This window comes from Squalius cephalus (assembly GCF_949319135.1).
Source record: "Squalius cephalus genome assembly, chromosome: 19".
NCBI lineage: Eukaryota > Metazoa > Chordata > Actinopteri > Cypriniformes > Leuciscidae > Squalius > Squalius cephalus.
This window is the reverse complement of record NC_137140.1, coordinates 22259808-22282255: the sequence shown is the minus strand read 5'-3', so window position 1 is coordinate 22282255 and position 22448 is coordinate 22259808. Positions and strand designations below refer to the sequence as shown.

The window sequence follows — 22448 nt, the reverse complement described above, 5'->3', positions numbered from 1 at the left end:
TTAGCCAGGATGTGTGAGCTTTAGAAAAATACTGGAAACATTGATGTCTGTGTGAAACAGATTAACCGTCTATTCATAAAGGTATGACTCAATTCTGAAAGCAGCAGGGGATTGAGAGCATCACGCCGCAGCGACACGGATGATTTTAAATTAACAGCGAGCTTTTTGATGGTGTGCTATGGGCATTCCTTAAAGGTAACATAAAATGTTAAATAAATTGTATGACCAAAGGAAGATAGTAGCATCTCTGAACGAGTGTGACTGCGTTGGGCAATTAACATTCGAAGAGAGTATGCGTCTTTCAGGCAGAGTGACCTTGGAGGCAGACAGAGAGGAGAGCCGTTGAGAGAGAGAGAGAAGATAACGAGGCAGACCAAAGACACGGAGCAGAGGTGAATTTCAACATCAACTCAGTATGAAGGCCAGCTGTGTAAGAGGGGAACAGAACAGTGAAGAGAAATTGGTGAAATTCTTCATTTGCCCTCCCGTATTTTCTAAATATCAAGGTAATGAAAAGAGCCAGAGTCCAGCTTTTTTTGAGCAGTCATTAACATTTTATTAACATTATGTACAAAATACTGCAGTGGAACAAGTCGAGATAACTTAATTAGACACAGAAGACAGTCAGGCTGCTATGTGAGCAAGCCTGAGACGTCGCTGAACTGAAGGTAGTCCTGAAGCAGTGTGGGGACGGGCAGCTGTTGGATAAAGGAGGTCTTAGAGAGAACATCGCTGCCCACCGATGCCCGCACTGCCAGCCTGCACAGATGAGTGAGGGCAGGGACTGATTCTGGAAGCAAGAGCAAAGGGTTACTGAGCTGTGGCAACTTACCACATCAGATGACACGTATATAGAATGCAGTAGGATTGGACAAAATGGATATATATTTTTTTCCAAAATAAGATTTATGAAATAAATTAATACTTTCATTCAGCAGGGATGCATTACATTGATCAAAAGTGACACAGTAAAAGCATTGTTACAAAAGATTGCTCTTTCAAATCAATGCTGTTCTTTTGAACTTTCTATTCATCAAAGAATCCTGGAAAAAAATTGGCAAAAATAATAAGCAGCACAACTGTTTTCAACATTGATAATAACAAGAAATATTTCTTGAACACCAAATCAGTATATTAAAATGATTTCGGAAGGAGCAGGTGTCACTGAAGACTATCACAGGAATACATTTTTACAAATTAAAAATATGTACATGTACGCAATGTATGCATGCATATATATATATATATATATGTATATGCACATTTGCTCATCCGTAAATTACTTAATTAGTTCAAACTTAATAATCTTCTTAGTTAAAACTTCTTAGTTTCTCGCTAAACATTTTAATACATAAACATTCTAATGCAAACTAATTAGTGGGTTTTGAATCGTTTCATTAAAACAATTTGAACTGATTACAAAAAAATGTACTGAACTTAAAGTGCCCCTATTATGCTATTTTAAACATTCCTACTTTTGTTTTGAAGGTCTCCTACAATATGTTTACATGTATCCAAGGACAAAAAAGCGTTGCCTCTTTCCCCTCCCAATGTCTGAAATGGTTCAATAAAGGATTCAGTCTCTCTAAACCCTGCCTTTCCGAGAGCTTCCTCTGCTCTGATTGGTCAGATGGTCGCGTCTGTTGTGATTGGTCTATCAGCGCGTGTGAGAAATAAACTCCCAATCCCATACCATATCTGAAATTCAACTCATGAGGGTTCCTCGGCACTTGTATACGTAGTGATATGAATAGTCCTCATCCTATAAAGTGCATGCAAATTAAATTCGCAGCAAAGAAAACAGCATCTTCTCAACATGTCCACATGCTGCTACAACATGATGCTTCTCAGCTACAACTACAGTGAGGACGGGTCAAAGTAGACGTTGCTTGCGGGCAGCCGATGAAGACCATAAGCTGGCATGATGCAAATTTGATACAAACCTATGTAGATTTGTTTCGGAAGTGATAACTGATGATTCGTTTCTGCAGTTCAGAATCGATCCTTTCTTTTAGGAGACAATAACTTTATTTGTCGTGCGCTTTGACCTTTTACAAATTAACAGCTATGTGAATGAAAGGAATGAATATCAGCACTTTAACTGTAATAAAGAAACTCTTCAGGAAACTTAATATACAAATAAATTCACTATTTCACTTTACCAACAAAATAATGGTGAATGTATAGTACATATATGATAAATGCAATGTATTGTTGAAAAACACCTGATCAAAGTCATAAAACCCACACAGTTCATACCGAAATGCTTCCGTGGCGTCCAGGTGCCATCTGTTCGACGGTGAGAGAGAATCTGAAGCATTGCGGAGGGCAGAGTCTTCCAATGAATGAACTCCAGAAAGAAATTAAGCACTCTGTTCTCAGCTTCTTCAAGCCTGCACCCAATTACAGCATTACAGGCAGAAGAGAAGAGCTTAACTCAGTGGTTTTTAACTCTGACGTTAATAAAGCACAATTATTTATTAAAAGCCATGCATGGTGAATCCACTCATGATTAAAATAAAAAAAACGTGTGACACATCAACCGCAATGTGTCGCTTACATTTTGTCCTGTAGGAGCAGCATGGGGTCCATTCCTGCTTTGAGCAGCAGGGGGAGCCAAAAAGAGGCGCTCTGCAGCTCGGCAAGGGCTCTATTGGCCAGCTCTCTGAGTCGGTCACCCTGAGGGAGCCCAGCGTGCTCCAGGATCAAGGGCAGGTGCTCTGGTACATGGCCCTGTAACGCAAAGGCATATATGCCCATGCTCACATGGGCCCCTGCTGCCAAGAGCATCAGAGTGATCTCACGAGTCTGGTGACACTCGCTGTCCAAACTGAAAGACAAAAGAAAAAAAAAAAAGTCATACTGTCCAACTGATTGTGTTTAAAATGAAAAGCAGGACATGAGTGTACATCTCTGTCATACTTCCAAGAGTTGCACCACAGAGCCATGTCCAAAGGGCAGCTGTATCCAAACTGTCGACAGCTCTGGGCGTCTGGACTGTAGCCCTTCTTTAGCAAGACCCGAAGGCTGTCCGCTTGTCCGCTAAGTACTGCCAAGTAAACTGGACTGACCTTTCCTTCACCCCGGTCACATTCTCGCTTCGTTACCGGAATCAGCTTCTCTAAAGCACTACACAGAAAGACAAGAGATGAGCGGCCAGATTAATCCAGTGTAGCAACAATTATTTCATAAAGGCCAAAGTTATGCTCTCATTTAAAAAGTAGAAAAGGTTAGCTTTCAAATGTTATTTATATTATACTAAGTAAATGTCACAATGTGGATCGTTTTTTAAAACGAGGTTTTCTTAAGCACTAAACAGACCCGGTATGTAATTGACGAGCGGCCGTACCTCAGCCGACTGAACTGGGCCGCAGCATGGATGGGTAGCTGCCAGCAGTCCTCATTGCAGTACAGGTTAGGGTCAGCTCCATGGGCCAGTAAAACCTCCACACACCGTACGTGGCCCTCCTGAGCGGCAATGAGCAACGGTGTGGCCAGATCGTTTGCTTGGCAGTTCACATTCGCCCCTGTGACAACAACAACCTCTGCTTAGGCACACTTCCTGATTTTAGGGGTCTACATATTTTGTTGATCCCGGAAAAACATTCCTGTCTGAAAATTGAATCATGACCATATCCCTACTCCTAAACCTACCCATAAGTTATCCTTAAATTCAGAGGGAAATTATAGGTGAATAAAATTGATGAAGAAGCACCTAACCCTGGTTGTAAGCCTAAACTGGTTGATTGGAATGTTGTTCCAAGATCAACAAAGATGTTAATCCAAGAACATGTTTTACTTTGTGAAATAAGGTTCTGTTGCTATGTTGTTCAAGGAAAAACAAAAAACAAGTTGATCCAGGAACATCTTGAGCTTGGTGTGGCTTTCTTTATTTAATTACCATTTAAGTTAAATAAGGGTGTTGACCATAACGAAAAATAAATAATAATTATTAGGGATGCACCGATACCACTTTTTCCAGTACGAGTCCGATACTCAAATTTTTGGCACTCGCAAAAACCGATACCTGTATTTTCACTGCATTTCTAATTTTTAAATGAATATAAATCCTATTAGTTGGCTTAATTTGTTCATCAAATATATATTTCCTTAAGTTATTTTCATGCTTAATTAAGCCTGCTAAAATGTATTGTATGAGCTTCTGTTACTTTCACTCTTCATTCTATTGTTCTATCATATTTTATCTTTCATTTAATAGCACATCACATATTTAGAGCAGCTCCAGAAGGGCTCAGTGAGGATTGGGTCAGTGTTACAAATGTTTAGACACCAGTGAAATATCAATTCTTTATTCCAATTTTGATATTACAAAAACCAGCCTAATTAATATTAATTTTAAAACATTATTAAAGACAAGTAAGAAGTCAATAATAAAATAAGAACAAATAATCACATTTACACATATATAGCACAAATAAATACAATAGAAAAAAGAAAGGCTACAAATGAAATAAATGTGTTTTTAGAGATTTTCGAGTAGATCTAACAGGTACAGAAATTTGAATAAAGTAATCAAATGTGAAAAAAACATTGCATATTCTTTATAAATTAAATATTGATGGATATTTTTGTAAAGTTGAAAAGGGTAGCCTATTTAGCCAAGAGCAGTGAGTAATTTGCACGAATAATGCACGCGTCTGCAGAGCTGCATTTTATGTGGAAATTTGCCACGATTATTATACATTCAACTGATGAGGTTTTTTTTTTTTTGAGTGTGTGCCGCTGCCCGCTCAATCCACTGCGCGTTTTTCTCAGCTCGCGGACCACAGCTAACTTAGCCAGGGCCATGCGTTACTATATTTCGTTTAATATTCCACTAATTAGTTACATTTACTTCATAGACAGCCTTCTTTTTTATCCCCATTATACCCTCTGTCAATGTTTCTTTGCCTGGACACAAACATTTACATTTACATTTATTCATTTAGCTGACGCTTTTATCAAAAGCGACTTACAATTGCTATATATGTCAGAGGTCGCACGCCTCTGGAGCAACTAGGGGTTAAGTGTCTTGCTCAGGGACACATTGGTGTCTCACAGTGGATTCGAACCCGGGTCTCTCACACCAAAGGCATGTGCAGTGTTGCCAGATGTACGATAATTATCGTATTTGTACGATAATTTTGACCTCTGTACGATGTACGATCAATAATGGAAAAAATCCTATAATGTACGATAATTTCAGAACTGTGTGACACTTCAAATGATGGTCGTTGTAATAGGGCTTCTCATTGATCTAGCTGTGGATTCTACGTCTACCGGGGGAAGAACGTGTAGAGAGAGGGAGCGAGAGACCTTGTGTGTGTGTAAGAATAATAAACGAAGATAAATAATCATAGGCAGAGTGTACGGCTGGGCAAGGCTTGTCTATGGGAGCCACGGAATAAAAGAAAGTATATCCCCTCAGAATTGAGATATAAACTCACAATTGCGAGTTATAAAGTCCGAATTGGGAGATATAAACTTGCAACTGTGACAAAAAAGTCAGAATTGTGAGGAAAAAAAAAAGTCTTATAGGTTTAAATACCCATGTAAAATGTTACAGTTTTAAATATGATTTTAATGCTAGAACTAGAGGGCTAATACAACAATAATAAAATGATGGTATTCTATAAAAAATACCAATTTTTATTGCATTACCAATATGCTGACATAATCTGAAATAGAAATATTTTGTAACATTATAAATCTTTTATCTTTACTGTCACTTTTTATCAATTAAATGCATCCTTGCTGAATGGAATTATAAAGTTCTTTCATTTTTAAAAGAAATATAAGCAGCAAAGCAAGCAGCCAAACTTTTAATGAGTCTTTTTTCACTATGAAGACATATTTTTTACATGATCCATTTTTTTTTTAACTTTATGCCACCCCTCCTCCACCACCCAAAAAGTGTGAACATGAATTTTAATTATGAAATTAAAAAATGTGCTCATCATAGTGAACTGTATTCAAGTCTCTGTATGTCTATATTTAATTTTTACTACAATCATTGAATACATTCATTTTCTTTTACTGACCCATACATCAAACTGCTTATCTGTCTCAGAAGAATGTGTCACTATAAATAGCACAGTGGATACAGTAGTGATAGCTCTAATGAGTTGACACTGAACATTGACCAAAGCATTTAGTGTACAAAAGTGCAATGCAGTTCACACTTCATACAGGATTAATCATTAAAGAAGTGTTCTCACCGGCATTTGCAAGAATCTCTAAGCATTGGTGATGTCCATATTGTGCAGCAACAAATAATGGTGTGATCCCATAGTCATCCACTGCCTCCAGAGAGCACATGCTCACCAGGAACCTCACAATCTCAGTATGGCCCTGGAAGTGTTATTTACAGATATTTATTTCCTCAATTTCTTGATGAAAGATTTTGATAACTGCCTCATATGTAGGATTTAAAAGCTTGATTAAATTAGAACACACACTATGGCCCTGGGCTTTCATTTTTTGAAGTTTAATTAAACATTTAGAAGTATAAAAATTATTGATAGTGGTATAAATGCAAGAGAGTAATATCGGGCAACATAAATAATTTGATTGATGTTCTAAATAAGTAGTTGTTTTTTAATGATAACAACTTGCTGATAAGCCCTTACACTTAACGGTCAGTAAAAAGAGCCGAGGAACTTATATATAAGGTATGTGAATGTAGTATTTGTGCAAATTTCAAAGTTTCCAAAACATAAAAGCTTCATAAATCATAAATTAGAGTTGTAGTTTAAAGCTATAACCTTGTAAACAGCTTGATGGAGACAAGACCAGCCTGACACAGAGTGAGTCCCATTGACTTCTGCTCCATTTCGCACCAGCAGCTCCACAACATTTTTGTACCCACCATCTACAGCTAGAAACAAAAAAAAAAAAAAAAAACAGATATATAACAAGACTCCAAAGAGGGAAAATACACATGGTAAACATGATCTGAGATGACCTGTGAGGTACTTTTGGGTTTACCTGCAAATAGGGGACAGGAGAGCTCATTGGTTGTCCTGTTAATGTCCGCACCACCTTTGATTAGCCAATTCACCGCCCGGAGGTGTCCATTCCTCGCAGCAAAGTAAACAGGAGTCTCTGAGTTATGTGTCAAAGTGTTGACATAATCTTCACAATTCACTGAAGTAAAGAGGAACGATGAGATACAATTAAAGACCTGCACGTTAAAGAAAACTTGTACAAACATACTAGTGTGTCAAAAGAGTTCTGATAGTTGGTCTTCAAGGGACAGTTCTTGTAACTAAATCTGAATATGTGCATATTTAAATCATATGAATGAGATTTGAAAGCTACCCTGCCATACAAAAACAAAAATACAGCACTTAAACCAGCGCTGGAACTGAAAAAAAAGAAAAAAAAAAGAAAATACTGTCTGTCTCATGAGGGGAAGATTTGAAGGACTATAAAACAGAAATGGTTTCTCACACAAAGATTAGAATATGGCACTCAAGTTGCATAGATAAATGTTTTAATACATGCATGTCATTTGTCAAGATTGACAACCCCAGTCCCCAATGGTTTTTACTTTGTGGAAAAGAGAAGCTTACACATTTTATATTTCCTTATGTGATTTATGCGAGAATGAGATTCCTACAGATTTGGAATACAGGTAGCCTAAATGAAGCTAGAATTTCCATTTCTATGTGAACTTCCTTCCCTTCAACATCCCTTCATTGCCTAAACAAGTAACTCTATTTGATGGTCCATAATGCATCTTTACACAGCTGATTTAAGGCGGCTCAGTGCCTGCTCAAAATTCTGCGTAAAAAACGTTATGCTACCAGACTAAATTCTGTCTGCTCTGACCCACCTTAGGCCCTAGTGTAAAAGTATACTATTAAGAGGCTGTGTAAATGCATTTATGCCACATTTAAGCAGCATTAAACAGCATTAAACAGTCTGCATGAAGAACCCTAATTGGCACTTCAGAAGCGCCTGTGTAAGTAAGCTCTTACCGGCTGCAGGGAGGAGTAGCCGCACACACTCCGCTGATCCAGCCGCCGCGGCCTCATGCAGGGCGTTCCAGCCCCGGTTATCTTTCACGTCCACCGCGAAGCCTCTCTGGATGAGTTTCTGCACCCGCCGACCCTTCCCCTCCCGGGCTGCCAGCGCGACGGCTGAACAGGTGTCTCCATAGCACTCCGTGAAGTCCATCGATTTTTCCCTCCACACAACACTAACTTTACCCCTTAAACATTACTGAAATAGTTCATGCTAACGTTATATCATTTCCACACAGTGGCTCTTAACTGAGTGCACGTTGACAGTTCCAGATCTTGAATTACACCTGCCTTATACTGCAGTGCCACAGGTTAAATCTCTGTAATGCAGTGAAGTCACTGCACACTAGGTTACATGATAAGCAGGGCAGAAAACAGTGCTTTGATTGCAAAATAACGAGTTAACCACTTCAAGTATGCTAGTAGTCTAGTTCATTTCCCCACTTTGAATCTTTAAGATGTCTACAAGACAACAAAAAGATCAAGTGAAAAATCATGTTGCGGTTCTAAACATCTGTAAACACATAAATTAATAATGACAGAATCCACAAGCTAGACCAGATACATTTAACGGAACTTCCGGCGATGCTGTTTCCTGATTGGCTGATTCAGGGCTCCGGCTAGAACAGACATGGGTTACTTTGCGTTCCGACTATAAATAAATTATAATAACAATAGTATTTTATAAACAAACAAACAAAAACAAACAAAAAAACGATTCCAATATTTCGTTTTACATATTTTCAATTGATCCACCCACTTAACCGAAACCCGACACTTCCTTAAAACAGAAAGGGAGATATTATTCTGACAGTAACTGAAAGGGAGATATTATACTGACAGTATCTGGCAAAGTCATCATTCAAATATTTAATTACATAACATATAACAGCAACATATAAAACAAAGGCGAGGCAAAGCATTGCTTGTCTATTGAACAAGCGGTCAGAAAACCTAGAAATACCATTTTAATTTGTGTAATATAAAAGTAACTAAGTAAAAATAAAGGAATGAATGAATAAATAAACAAACAAATAAATCACGATAATTTCGATTTAACTATTGTATTTTTAACAACTCTAACGTTACATAGTTAACTTCCTTAACATAAATAACAATTATTGTATACCCATAGGTTTCATCAGAAATCCATTGCTACAACAGCTATAATTATTAGCGTAAGAATTCTAAAATGATTACTACTGTACCAGTGGATATTCTGGTTACCACGGTGATTTATTGTAAGCGTTTCATTCTAAAGCCGGTAAACTGGCTTTTATTTTGAAAAACGATATCTCCCATTATCCAGTTTAAAAAAGTCTATGGTTTATACCTTCAAATAATGGCGTACAGGTTTTAACGTTGATTTTTGTAAACAATAAAACGCTGTTTTTAAGACAGTTTGTAAATTAGACGTCAAACGACGTCAAGAGAGGAAACTTGATGCGAGGCGTCTTCGGCTGGATCTGGATCTGCCCTTGACAAGTATGTGTTTCTTTTGAAATCTTCAGTAATACTAATAACACCTAACTTATGCCAACCCTGTCAACATACCTACAGACTCGTCAGGCAGGCCCTAAAAACTCGTCCAGCATCTACATATAAGTCGAGGCTGTCGAGCATGTGTTCAGCAGACACACCGTGAGCAGACAGCAGCAAAGATGTGGGTTTTTGGTTACGGATCTTTGATTTGGAAAGTTGACTTCCCGTACGAGGAGAAACGAGTGGGTTTCGTCAAAGGTTTTAGTCGCAGGTTCTGGCAGGGAAGTACGGATCATCGAGGGGTGCCTGGAAAGGTATGGACCCGATTATTCCCTATCAAAGTCACACGAGTTGATCATAGTCATAGTGACCTTTAAGGATGACAGAGCACTTAACACAGGACGATTAACACTCTTATTTCTTATTGATTTTATTTCAGCCTGGGCGAGTGGTGACATTAATAGAGGATCCTGAGGTAATGAAATACTGCTAACGTTACCTTTAAGCCAATAAAATGCCGACATTCTACTTTTTTGACCCATCACACATGACTTGTTTTTCTATTGCATTGGAGGCATTTTTTTTAGACATTAGATATTTTGATTAACATTATCTAACAGTAATTATATACAGTTATAATTCCCTAGCATTAAAATGTATTCAGTGCTGGGATGATTACTTATGAATACAAATTAGCCTACTTGATAAAAAAATTGTAGTTAGTAACTATTACATTACAAATTTAAGGTAATATAGTCAGACTACTTTTAGATTACTTTTGACCTAACTATTTTGAATTTTGAAACATTGTCACGGTTTCCCAAATTAGGGTTTGGGAATGAACTGCAGGGGGTTCAAAATAAAATAAAATGAAAATAAAACACACTAACTAAAAAAAATACAATATTTTATTTGTTTATGCTGTGTGGCCTCTCAATATTTTAAAATGCAATATAATCTAATTACAAGTATTTCATTTTTGGAATCTGATTAGCCTATGTAATCCAGATTACATGTAATCAGTTACTACCCAGCACTGACTGTATCTAGTTTTAAACACATCAAATGTCTGTATTGCACCTTAAAATGTTGATTATTCAGTACTTTAATACATTGTGTAAATTCACTTTGTTTTATCAGTTTTTTTTTAAATTATTAATCTAACATACACTATCATGAAATGCATCTAGTTTTAAATGGTGATTTGCAGTTTTTTTTATACGACTAGTCAATTTTCTCATGTTCTTTGGACCATTATGAATTATTTTTGCATCATGTAGTATTATTTTAATGACATTTAAGTATGCTTTTCCCACCTATTTTGTTATCGATTTTTAAATAGATTAATTAGTAAACAACTTTTTATACGTTATCTTTATTTTTCAATTAACTTAAAAAAAAAAAATCATTTTTAAATACATTATCAGTTTTATTTTGACCTCCTGAGGTTGACAATCAACATCTGAGATTTAAACGCACTTTCACTTACTGTTTATTTACATGAATATTTAAGTTTCAGACCGTTTTGTACCATTTTCATGGGAAGTGCCTTTTTAAATTATATTTGTAATATTATCATTTAATTATAGCATTAGATATACATGCACGAATAATCCAAACTGTTTGTGTGTGTGTGTTCGTTCACTCTCCTCTTTCCTGTAGGGATGCGTATGGGGTGTTGCTTATAAGTTGCCATCAGGCCAAGAAAAGGAAGTGAAAGAGTATCTCGACTACAGAGAAAAAGGCGGGTATGGGGTGATCACAGTTACATTTCATCCCAAAGATGAAAAACACCAACCAATGCAGGACACGTTGCTCTACATCGGATCCTTTAACAACCCAAATTACCTTGGCCCAGCGCCTTTGGAGACAATTGCTCAGCAGATTGTGAAGTCTGTAGGCCCCAGTGGCAAGAATACAGATTACCTGTTTGAGCTCGCCGATGCCCTCAGGCAACTAGTTCCTGAAGACTTCGATGATCACCTGTTCTCTTTGGAGCGCCTTGTGAAGGAGCTGCAGGAGCAGGAGGTGGAGTGATCTGCTATTTGTCTATGTTGTCCTTAATCTTCTGAAGAACTCAGGAATTTAGTTAATTTCTTCCTCGTTTATCAACTATGACAGCTGATGCAAACTAAACCCTGTTACCTGGTAAAGCATTTGATAACCAGTACTTTTCTGTTCTTTCAATAGAATTATCCAAGGCAGTCTCTTTACTGAACACTTGATTTTTATGACGTGACGTTTCACATTATTTGTCTTTTGTGTTGAACATTGTTACACAAATCAGGTACTTAAATGGATTTCAGTGTATGCTGTAATTTTATATATATATATATATATATATATATATATAAAGTCATTGCTGTCCATGAAAATGTAAAAGTTATTCTACTGAGGAAACTTGAATATATTACAAAGCCATTTCTTATTTATTTCTAAAGTTCCTTATCTTCAAATAAACCATGGAAGGGTGAATCTCATGAACATGTTCGTCACTTAAAATATATATATATATATAATTTATGAATTTGATAACATGAAACATGTTCTTGAGACCATTAAGAATTATTTTTCCTTCGTGTAACATTATTTGAATGGCATTTAGGTATGCTTTACCACCAAATTCACATTAACATACTATTAATTATTTGCACTTTTTTAATGTAATATGGTCAATTTTTCTAGTATGTGTGGGTTCATTATAATTATGATTATATCAGTGAAAAAAAAAAAAAAAAAAATCACTGGGTCCTCAATTTTCCTTTATAAAAACAAAACCATTGGCCGGTTTCACAGACAAGGCTTAAGCCTAATCCATGACTAAAATTCATGTTTGAGCTGTTTTAACTCAAAGCAACTTGCACATATCTTAAAATATATCAGTGTCATTGTTTTGTCTCAAGATGCGTGTTTTTTTTTCTTTCTCGTTAATAAAATGTCATTATTTTATTTAATTATTTAGTTAACTAATTTAACTAAGGCCTATTCCAAGCCCTGTCTGTGAAACCAGGTGAAAACTTTTTGGAATGTTTTAAACTGAATTTGTGAGATTCACCCAAGTTAATCACTTTCTTTATTAAGGATACTTTGTCTGAATAGTTACAACTCCACTCTGTTGTTGTACCGATAACATTGTGTACTGGATCTTTCCTGAATTTATTACAATGTTCCAAATGCTAATGTCTCCCAAGAGTTTTTGTTTAGTATAATTATACTAGTTAATTTGACATATTGCGAGACCCAGCTAAAAAAAAAAAGTTGCAATATTATGGGGAAAAACAATGTTTGCATTTTTAATTTGTTAAAAACAAAAACTCATTTATTGGCCTTGAGAGTAAAATGAAGCAAACATCTAAAAAAAAATAAAAAATAATAATAATAGAGAAAAATCACTGCAGTTTTGGCGTTCAGCTAAATAATGTTTCTGTTATGTACACTCTCAAATGTAAAACAGAACTAACCTTGGTAGAACCTGAAGCCCTTCCTGGCGCTGTGTGTGATTCAGAGAACAATCTTAAGTGGTTTTGTACTGAGGCTGGAGTGAATTGTGACAGAACAAAAAAAAATAACAATCCCGGAATCTGTCACTTGCCAATAAGTAATGGCTCAAAACATCATCACCCCGCCATCATTTGGTCAAACTACAAACATGCACACTCAAACCAACATGCATGTGTATCCCACCGCCTTCCACAAACTCGCACAATTCTCACACTGAATCTGGTCAGGCCGTTCTCGATCGAAGACGCGTCAGTCGTTTATGCATAGATAAATGCATATGTACAATACACAAATGCATACATACACATATGAATACACAAACACATAGGACACAAAACAAAACCCTGTTGTGATGGCAAGTGAGCAGAGAGCTACAGGACAATGTCAAAGCTACCTTCCTACAATAACGTCACAGTACTCAGACTTGCGTCCTCATGTAATGATAAAAAAATAGGAGGGCTCAGCCCCAATATATACTTCATCAAGTTACTGATGCCAGTCTAGCGTAGAGCAATAACAGCCAAAGAGGTGCATGCCGCATCCGATTACCAAGGAGATTTAAGTCGAAAAGATGCTGTCTCTATGTCACTCAACCAAGAATCACATGCTGCTAGCTGTAAAAGGCTTAAAGAAAAAACAAAATGCTAAACGATGAAAAAAAGATCCCAGTGAAATGGGGAAAAGTGGTTTTGACAATTCTAAACATGCTCAGATCACTGAGAACCTCACATCAAGAGAGCATGATGGGGGCTTTGGAGTTGGATTTATGGGGCAACCCATAGGCATTCTGTCCTTCATCACACTTTTAATGTCAACACAGGATTAGAGAGGGGGGGGAAATCATCTATCTGTACAACAATATTACAGACTGCAGGCAGTACATCCCTGCGCTGGTAAACCTTAAATATTAAGTATAGTTGAAATGCAAAAATATGGGCTAGATATATACATACAAACAGTACGTACAGAGTATATTTCTAAGTCGTTGAATCGCTCGCTTCGTGTCTGTGTACTCCATTCGACTCCATCATGCCTATACGTGCCTCCTGCCCTCCTATTTTATTGGAATATAAAGTAAAAAAAAAAAAAAAGAAATGACTAAAACCTGCAGAAACATTGTTTCAACCTGAAAAGAAACAGATAAAATATGATCAGGTCACAATCACGCAAATAAGCAGCTTTTAAAGACTAGAACAGCTTTCATTAATGAGTTACTTTGGCAACATTATTAGCAGAGTCAAAATCAGTATGACTGTTTTAAAACCTAGTGAGCTGCCAACCTAGACAGCATTTATTGGGCTTAAATGCGCATCTTTGCAACATACCCAATCTATGCATAGTAGCAAGGTGACACGAGAAGGTCTGTGAGCACCACGAGCTGGTCGTCCGTGAACTGCTGCTTGTGCTCCAGCCAGTTGTCGTGATGAGTGCGGCGGAAATTAGACAGAGTCTTTTTCACGGTCATCTAAATCAGACGGAGAGAGGCTTGTATTGATTTTTGTTAGATTTAATGGGCCCTAAGAGCAAAGCACACAAGAGGGAGACAGAAAGCAATTGTGTTTGTAGTGACGAGCCGTGTACCTCGATAGGCTGCGTGTCGTTGAGGTGAGCGCTGAGGTCCATGAGGAGCTGAGGCATCCAGGTCGGGACATCATACGGGCTGGATAAGATGCAAGCGCTGATTCCCAGCACTCCGGCGTGACGCCGCACCAGATCTGAGGACAAATTAAAAAAAAATTCTGTTATATTTTTTTAATAAAAAAATATCTGTGTGCTTTAGTTTAGTTCTTTTATTCAGCAAGGGCACATTAAATTGACCAAAAGTGACAGTGAAGACTTTTAATTTATATTTCTTATACAAATAAATGCTGTTCTTTTTAACTTTCTATTCATCAAAGAACCTTGAAAAAAATGCATCATGGCTTCCGCAAAAATATTAAGCAGCTCAACATTTTTTCAACATTGATGATCAGAAGAAATGTTTCTTGAGCACCAAATCACCATATTAGAATGATTTTTGAATGATCATGTGACACTGAAGACTAGAGTAATGATGCTGAAAATTCAGCTTTGCATCACAGGAATTAAATAAATTTTAAAATATATTAAAGCCCTGTATTCCTTGGAAGAAAAGAGCAGGGGAACAAAAAAAATCTATTAAAATAAAAAACTGTTATTTTATATTGTAATAACATTTTACAATTGGTTTTACTGTATTTATCATCAAATAAATGCAAGTTTTGCTTATCAAGTTAACTTAGGTTTCATAAAAAAAAAATGTACATAAAAATATAACAAACAAAAAAAAGAATAATTTATTGTTTTTATTTACAGGCGTTTCGTGCCTTTTTGTAACAGGATAAGACAGAGGGAATGAGGGAATGGGAACTTAAATTCTGTGGGCATAAAAGCTACTGTTGTGCCATGGTTGCGACCCAAACAATTACAGCACTGCATGTGATTAAAGCGTGATCATACCAACTGAAGGAATGGTATCCACCACAGAGCCCAAGTCTCTTTTCCTCTTTTTGGGCAATCTGGTTTTGCATAGAGCTTCAAAGTGAGTCTGCATGGAGGCATCCATTGCCAAGAAGTTACACTGCAGGAAGCCGCTGAGAGTGGTGGCAGCCATCTCTCTCACCTACGGCACAGAGATGCAAAGAGATGAAGGTTGAATGAACAAGGGTGCATAAACTGGCATGCTGGCATCATCATTTATTCAGTGTTGCCCAGAAGGTACCTCCAGCTGCTCATCCTCCAGTAGCCTGATAACCAGTGCTCTTACGTCCTGAACAGCCTGCTCCGTGCTCAGTATGGTGAACAGATTATAGAACACCATTATCTGGAGGTATGTTAGCACTGAGAATCGTGCATGCCAAGAGCTGCTGCCAGCGATCTGAAAATATAACAAGAATCTTATGATTCCACAGCAAACAGCACTCACTAGAACTGGGTAAGTAACTAATTTGAAAATAAATACATTTATAGATAAATGATACAATAAAATTGTCATTATTTTTTATAATTATAATTACAATTATTATAGGGTTTTTCGAGTCTGAGAGCATTTTGTATGTTTTCTTATAAAAATGTATTGAATACATTTTTTCATTGCAAATTGATTTTATTAACATTACCAGTGTTATTTTAGTATTATTTGTAAATTATAACTATTCATATTTTTAATTAGATTTTATTTTCATATTTTCAGTTCATTTTAGTGTAAGTTGTAGTGATTTTTTTATGTGCTTTTGTCATTTTTATTAATTTTTTTAATATTTCCCACTAACTTACATTTTTACTTCAGTTTTTAAGTCAAAGTGTCATCAAAAATGTAAGACTTTTCATAGGTAAAAATAAGACTTAAGACTTTTTATGGCCTTAAATAAAAAAAATAATAATAATTTAAAGGGATAGTTCATTGTTTTTTCTTGTTTGACAGTCATATCATGCAGGTCTATGGTCACCCCCTCAAAGAGCATGCACAGAGTCCAAATTAAAACAATTCCCCATCGTCCAAATTAAACAATTCCCCATCGTAAGTACACATTGATGGCCTAAGACATGAAACGAGCGGTTTGTGTGAGAAAACGAACAGTATTTATATCGTTTTTACCTCTTAAATACTGTTCGTTTTCTCACACAAACCGCTCGTTTCGTGTCTTAGGCCATCAATGTGTACTTATGATGGGGAATTGTTTAATTTGGACGATGGGGAATTGTTTTAATTTGGACTCTGTGCATGCCAGACCGTGACCATAGACCTGCATGATATGACTGTCAGACAAGAACGGTTTGACCTAAAAATATCAAAATTGAAACTACTGCGGAAAAAAAGACACCTACATCTTGGATGCCCTTCAGGTAAGCTAAAACATACCAAAATTTAATTTCAAAGTGAACTATCCCTTTAAGACTTTTTAAGGATCCGCGGGAACCCTGTTTTAGTTTCAGTAATTTTAGAATCTACTTCAACTGCAACTTTATTTTGTGTTTTTAAGATTGAATCAAATATTTATATTTTATTTCCACTTTACTGACAACCATTTTTCAATAGTTTTAGTTTTGAGTGAAAAATGAGTCAAGGTCAAATTCGGCCTTGAATTGTTGTCCTGTTATGTGTCTGGCACGGCTGAGGCCTCACCTCATGTAGCACCTTCAGTACCAGAGGGATCTGCTGAGGATAGAGGAGACCCTGAGACATGAGGGACAGACACGTCTTTGCATCTCTCTTCAGCTCATCATAGCTGTCGTCGTTTTCTACAGGAGCAATCTGTAGATGGAGAGAAACAGGCACAGAGTGAAAGTCAGCATTCCACTTAAGAGCACTCCACACAAATGGATAAAAGATGAGCATACGCTAAGATAGAGATGTAGAGAGAGTATCCGAAACCTTAAAAAGCAGGGGCAGCAGCTGTAGATGCTGAGGTACTGGTGTAGAGAAGGAGCGCCCCGCACTGGCCATCAGCCACTTCAGAACCGTTTTAAAGAGTTTAATGGCCTGTGTCCTCTCGTCCTGCTCTCCCACTCCGTTCTCTTCCACCACGTGGTTCTGAATCTCTTCGTCCCCCTCGATCAGGGGCTTCAGCTGAGACAAGACCCTTTCGGTAAACTCAGCGATGTGTGGGGACTTAGTAGGCAGAGTACATGGCAGGTTGACATCAATCATGAAAATGTACGTAAGCACACTGCAAGTAAAGAAATCATAACAGAGAATCAGTGGAACTGCTAGTGTATTTTTAGATTACAGTGACAGCTCTAACCACAGACCTACCTGCCGATGCGCTCTCTCACATTCTTATAAACCTGAGTGAGTTTGGGCTCTAGGTAACTCAGCAATCTGTGTAGCAGCTCTGGGACCCTCCACTCCTGCTGTGCCAGACCACCCTGCAGCACATACAGGTGGCTACGAGAGAGAGAGAGATAGGAGAGAGATCAGGGTAAATATCAGGTATGCATTTAAAGTCTGAATGGTGTCAGAACTGGCCCATGAACCTAAACACAATATACACTTACCAGGCATCTACAAAGGATCCACCTTCCCCACTGAGAGGACACTCCATCAGCATCTCGAGAAGCCAGTGGAGCTTTCGTGGATCTCGGCTCTCCTGAAAACATCAAACACCAACAGTTAGTTGTTCTCATATAGTCCAATCATTTTATGAAAAAAGGTTGAACAAATTGCAACAGAAGCAAACTCAACTGATTTTGTATCCTCAATATGTCCTGAGTAAGGAAAAAAAAGTCCCGAAGAATCCCATAAGGGGAAAGTTTTGAAAAAGACCCAAATATAGCCTATTCATACGCCTATTGTGAATAGGGTAAAAAAAAATTACCTTTACATATCACCATGAAAATTACTGAGTTGATTACTTGCATCAAGACAAACAAAACATGTATTACAAGATTTTTGAAACTGTTTGTTAACATGGACAAACGTTGCATAATCTAATTACGTATGTGCTAATTTGCATAAATACCACAACAGATCAAAACATTGGGTCTTGCCAGGTGAAAATGTCTTGTTGAATCTTGTTGACACAACAGTAAAATACTTAATGTTAAGGTCTGAATGGAACCCATTTAGGCTACCCATGAACATTAATACATAGAGGCAGGTAGAAGTACTTTAGAAACCAGCCTTTATTAATTATTATTGCAGAGATGAGGTTTGGGGCTGGGTCCGTGGGACTGTTTCTGGGAGTTCACTTTTTATTTTACCTACCTTTTGTCTTCTGCATTCTCCATTGTCTCCTGTTCTTCCCTCAGACTCGTCCCCCAGAAACAGTCCCACGGACCCAGTCCCAAACCCCATCTCTTAAAAATGAATTAAGGCTGGTTTCTAAAGTACTTCTTCCTGCCTCTATGTATTAATGCTCATGGGTAACCTAAATGGGTTCCATTCAGACCTTAACATTAAGTCTTTTACTGTTATGTGTCAACAAGATTCAACAAGACATTTTCACCTGGCTATACCCAATGTTTAGATCTGTTGTGGTATTTATGCAAATTAGCACATACGTAATTAGATTATGCACTGTTTGTCCATGTTAACAAACCATTAACAAAAACTAGTAATACATTTTTTGTTTGTCTTGATTCAAGTAATCAACACAGTAATTTTCATGATGATATCTAAAGGTTTAAATGTTTACCCTATTCACGTAAGAAAAAGAATGAATAGGCGTATGAATAGGCTATATTTGGGTCTTTTTCGAAACTTTCCCCTAATGGGATTCTTCAGGACTTTTTTTTCCTTACTCAGGACATATTGAGGATACAAAATCAGTTGAGTTTGCATCTGTTGCAATTTGTTCAAGGTTGACCCCCATTTTGGCTTAAAATGACTGGACTAATAGCTTCAATAGCAATTTAAATGTCACATAAATTGTTTTATATGTATTAGAAAGAGAGAGAGAATTTAACGCAACCTTGCTGAATAAAAGCATTCATTTCTTTTAAAAAATATTAATATTTAAATATATAATATTTATATAGAGATATTTTATTTTTTCCCTGAACTCCATTTATAATGTTTTCATGATCATTTACTGTTGGTTCAGGTAGTGAATTATGTGGCATAAAATTCAACATAGTTAAGATGTGACATACACAGGCAGTGGCCACACAGGTACCCCAGTCAGCGTAGGTCTCAACAGTAATCTTGGACAGTGCTGTTCGCATCAAAGGAATCAGGAATGCCCATAATGCCTCCACCTGTGTGTGAGAGAGAGGGGTTTCAAACATGAATATAGTTAAACATCTCAGTGGCTCACTAATTTTAGTGGCATCCCTCAAACCTGCAGCGGGGCTCACCTTGCCAAAGCTCCAGTGCTTGCTGCCTCTAACCAGGCCTGCGATGATCTCAGCCACACAGCGCTGGGTGCTCTCGTGAGAGTCATCTGCCAGCCGCTCCATATGAGGCTTTAGAACAGGCAAGAAGGCATCACTGTAGTTCCGGAAAAGTCCCTGTGGGCATTGAATGAGAAAGCAAGCCATCTGTATTTTGTAATAATTTGTACGGCAGGTGAGAGGCAGGATTATGAGCTGGTAAAAGTGCAGAGTTGTGGCTGGGAGCACAACTGTATTTACTGCTCTCTCCACAAATCATTTAATAAATGCATCCTCAAATTCTATGTGACCTCTCGGTTTGGGAATTACAGAAGGGGAAACTGCAATAAAACTGCTGAAATCAGTGAACATAAACAGTATGATAACGATCCAATAAATGCTACATTTTAAATGTTTTCTCTTTGCTGAGAACTACAAAAATAGAAGCCATCTGAATTATGTGGGGATTGAACATATCCTTTCAACTATCTTAATGTACTTATGTATGCACCCTAGTGCAGAGGACACTGTAAGCAAATATCCAGGACAAACAGTGACTTGTTAACAGGATGTACAGACACATCTAAAAATAATTCTACAGCTTACATCAAGGCCATTTAAACGTATTTTAATTAAGAGCCGGGTATGAAACGCATCACACAAGTCACAACTCAATACACTGCAATGCATCATAATACAATTATTGGCTTGTTAATGAAACGTTGTCAAACATGTGAAAGAGAGAGTGAATATGCGTTGTTTAAATTGTCTCATGCTGTTCGCTTCACGTCTCTGACCAATGACCATACCGATTGCAGAGTTTACACATTTAAATGACCTGAACTGTAGGAAATACGAATGAATGCACATAAATAACCAAAGAAAATTGATTGAATGAAGGAGCACAAATCAATGCAAAATTGTGAGGAAAAGATTTGCAATTTGTATTGGCACAGCATTACTTACAGTTCTAAAATTATATATACACTACTGTTCAAAAGTTTGAGGTCAGTAAGGTTCTCTTTTAAATGAAATTAACACTTTTATTCAGCAAGGATGCAATAAATTGCAGCCTTTGCGAACGTAAGAAAACAAAAACCTTACTGAGCTCAAATGTCTGAACAATATATGTACAGGTTATTATACTTGACTATTTAAAATGACAGTATTATCTCAGTTTCAGATTCATCAATCGGAATTCATGATTATTGCCTTAGGATGCTGGTACCTTGAAGAGACAGAAGCGACGAGGATTGAACTTGTCTTTGCCCTTTCGGTCCTCAAGGGACAGGAACTCGATGAGCTGTTTGATAAACACTGGGTCTGTGAAATGGTCATAGATGATGCGTTCCCTCTGTTGGAAAATAGTTTACATAGTTACAAGTTCATCAGGAAAACAAAGTGTAGGGAAGTACGGTTGAGATGTGTCCATGTATACCTCATTCATGTTCTCAGCAGCAAGATCCTTAGGCTGCTCTGCTTCTGGGGCATATAGCATCAACTTCCTATGTGCAAAGGAACAGAGAGAGTGAGGAACAAAGGCTGGAAGCACAGATTTAGACTGAATCATACAGTGATCAGAAGCTGAGAGGGTTTACTTTGGCCAGCAGTAGTAGCCCCAGTGTGTCTTTTCTACAAAGCGGAAATTGTCCCAGTCCTGCTGGGTTTTCGGCAGGCTGTCACCGTGGTACTGCAGCCAGTCGTTCCCCGGCCTGTCTCCTGCCACCAGCCCCTCCGGCTCGGTTACACTGCCTGCAAAGCACCACATTTGTAATTGTTCCTTCCATAGATACTGAAACCTTGCAGATGGACCAACAGATGGATGTGAAGAGTAATTTAATCATCTCATTTAATTGTACTATTTATTTGTTTTCACAGGGATGTTTACTCACTTATATCACAAGGAGTAACAGGTATTTTCTTGCGTGGTCTCTTCAGCTGTTTCAGTATGCCTGCCACAGCGGCAATCGCCATCTATATCAGTGAGCATTGGAAGCAAAACCAATTAATATACAATTTACACAATGGTTTTAAATATATAACAGACTACCATACACTACCATTTAAAAAGTTGGGGTCAGTAAGATTTGGTTTTGTTTTTTTAATTAATTCTTGTATTCAGCAATATGCATTAAATTGATCAAAAGTGTACATTTTTACCTTTTTTTTTTTTTTTTACAATTTACCATTTTTCAAATGATTTTGATAAAAAAAAAACCCCGTTCTTTCTATTCATTAAAGATTTCTGAAAAACAATGCATCGTTTTCCAAAACAAAAACAATTTTTACCAATAAGAAGAAATTTATCAGCATATTAGGATACATTTACATGACAACGATGTGCTAAAAAGTTTTCCCCAAACAGACAATAATGTTGTCCAAATGATCCCTGTTCACACGGATCTGCGAAAACGACTAAAAATGCTGTATTATGTGTGTCAGGCCAGCAGTTGGCGATGTCACTTTGTAAAGAGAAACTACTCTCCTATAGACTGAACACATAATACGCATGACATCACTGTTTTCACAAATTTGCCTTTTTGCAGTTTACACGGAGAGGATAACAGTTATTGTTTACAATAACTTGTACTGTGAAACCCTTTTTTT

The 22448-nt window shown here is 37.3% G+C and overlaps 3 protein-coding genes across 4 annotated transcripts in view; 1 reads left to right on the top strand and 2 right to left on the bottom strand.

Moving 5' to 3' along the window:
• Positions 1 to 538: 538 nt before the first annotated feature.
• asb3 (ankyrin repeat and SOCS box containing 3) lies at positions 539 to 9342 on the bottom strand. The gene is made up of 9 exons (XM_079850965.1): positions 7983 to 9342; positions 6988 to 7146; positions 6765 to 6877; positions 6219 to 6351; positions 3350 to 3527; positions 2923 to 3129; positions 2561 to 2830; positions 2260 to 2393; positions 539 to 790 (listed from the first exon to the last, which is right to left on the bottom strand). Exons 1-9 carry the CDS (start codon positions 8179 to 8181, stop codon positions 633 to 635), a joined length of 1551 nt encoding a protein of 516 aa, XP_079707091.1. The 5' UTR covers positions 8182 to 9342; the 3' UTR covers positions 539 to 632.
• Positions 9343 to 9688: 346 nt separating this feature from the next.
• On the top strand, positions 9689 to 12231 carry chac2 (ChaC, cation transport regulator homolog 2 (E. coli); the record flags this gene model as incomplete). Its single annotated transcript, XM_079850966.1, has 3 exons — positions 9689 to 9823; positions 9949 to 9984; positions 11172 to 12231. 3 exons carry the CDS (start codon positions 9689 to 9691, stop codon positions 11544 to 11546), a joined length of 546 nt encoding a protein of 181 aa, XP_079707092.1. The 3' UTR covers positions 11547 to 12231.
• Positions 12232 to 13795: 1564 nt separating this feature from the next.
• Positions 13796 to 22448, bottom strand: part of psme4b (proteasome activator subunit 4b) — a 34554-nt gene continuing 25901 nt past the window's right edge. For both annotated transcript variants that reach the window (XM_079850963.1, XM_079850964.1), the window contains 15 exons: positions 21734 to 21815; positions 21440 to 21593; positions 21280 to 21346; positions 21070 to 21195; positions 19827 to 19979; positions 19623 to 19727; positions 18027 to 18118; positions 17785 to 17916; positions 17404 to 17698; positions 17155 to 17283; positions 15751 to 15906; positions 15489 to 15651; positions 14592 to 14725; positions 14336 to 14475; positions 13796 to 14136 (listed from right to left, as the gene is read on the bottom strand). In XM_079850963.1, coding sequence (XP_079707089.1) covers positions 14341 to 14475; positions 14592 to 14725; positions 15489 to 15651; positions 15751 to 15906; positions 17155 to 17283; positions 17404 to 17698; positions 17785 to 17916; positions 18027 to 18118; positions 19623 to 19727; positions 19827 to 19979; positions 21070 to 21195; positions 21280 to 21346; positions 21440 to 21593; positions 21734 to 21815 — 1923 coding nt within the window. In that variant the 3' untranslated portion in view covers positions 13796 to 14136; positions 14336 to 14340. The remainder of the gene's footprint in view (positions 14137 to 14335; positions 14476 to 14591; positions 14726 to 15488; positions 15652 to 15750; positions 15907 to 17154; positions 17284 to 17403; positions 17699 to 17784; positions 17917 to 18026; positions 18119 to 19622; positions 19728 to 19826; positions 19980 to 21069; positions 21196 to 21279; positions 21347 to 21439; positions 21594 to 21733; positions 21816 to 22448) is intronic.

What these genes read in the sequence shown, in the direction of transcription:
- asb3 (XM_079850965.1), bottom strand. Translation starts at nt 8,181, where the DNA reads ATGGACTTCACGGAGTGCTATGGAGACACCTGTTCAGCCGTCGCGCTG. An exon ending in GCTACTCCTCCCTGCAGCCG is followed by an intron (nt 7,147 to 7,982) that starts GTAAGAGCTTAC and finishes TCTTTACTTCAG; the next exon opens with TGAATTGTGAAGATTATGTC. An exon ending in CTCCTGTCCCCTATTTGCAG is followed by an intron (nt 6,878 to 6,987) that starts GTAAACCCAAAA and finishes TTTTGTTTCTAG; the next exon opens with CTGTAGATGGTGGGTACAAA.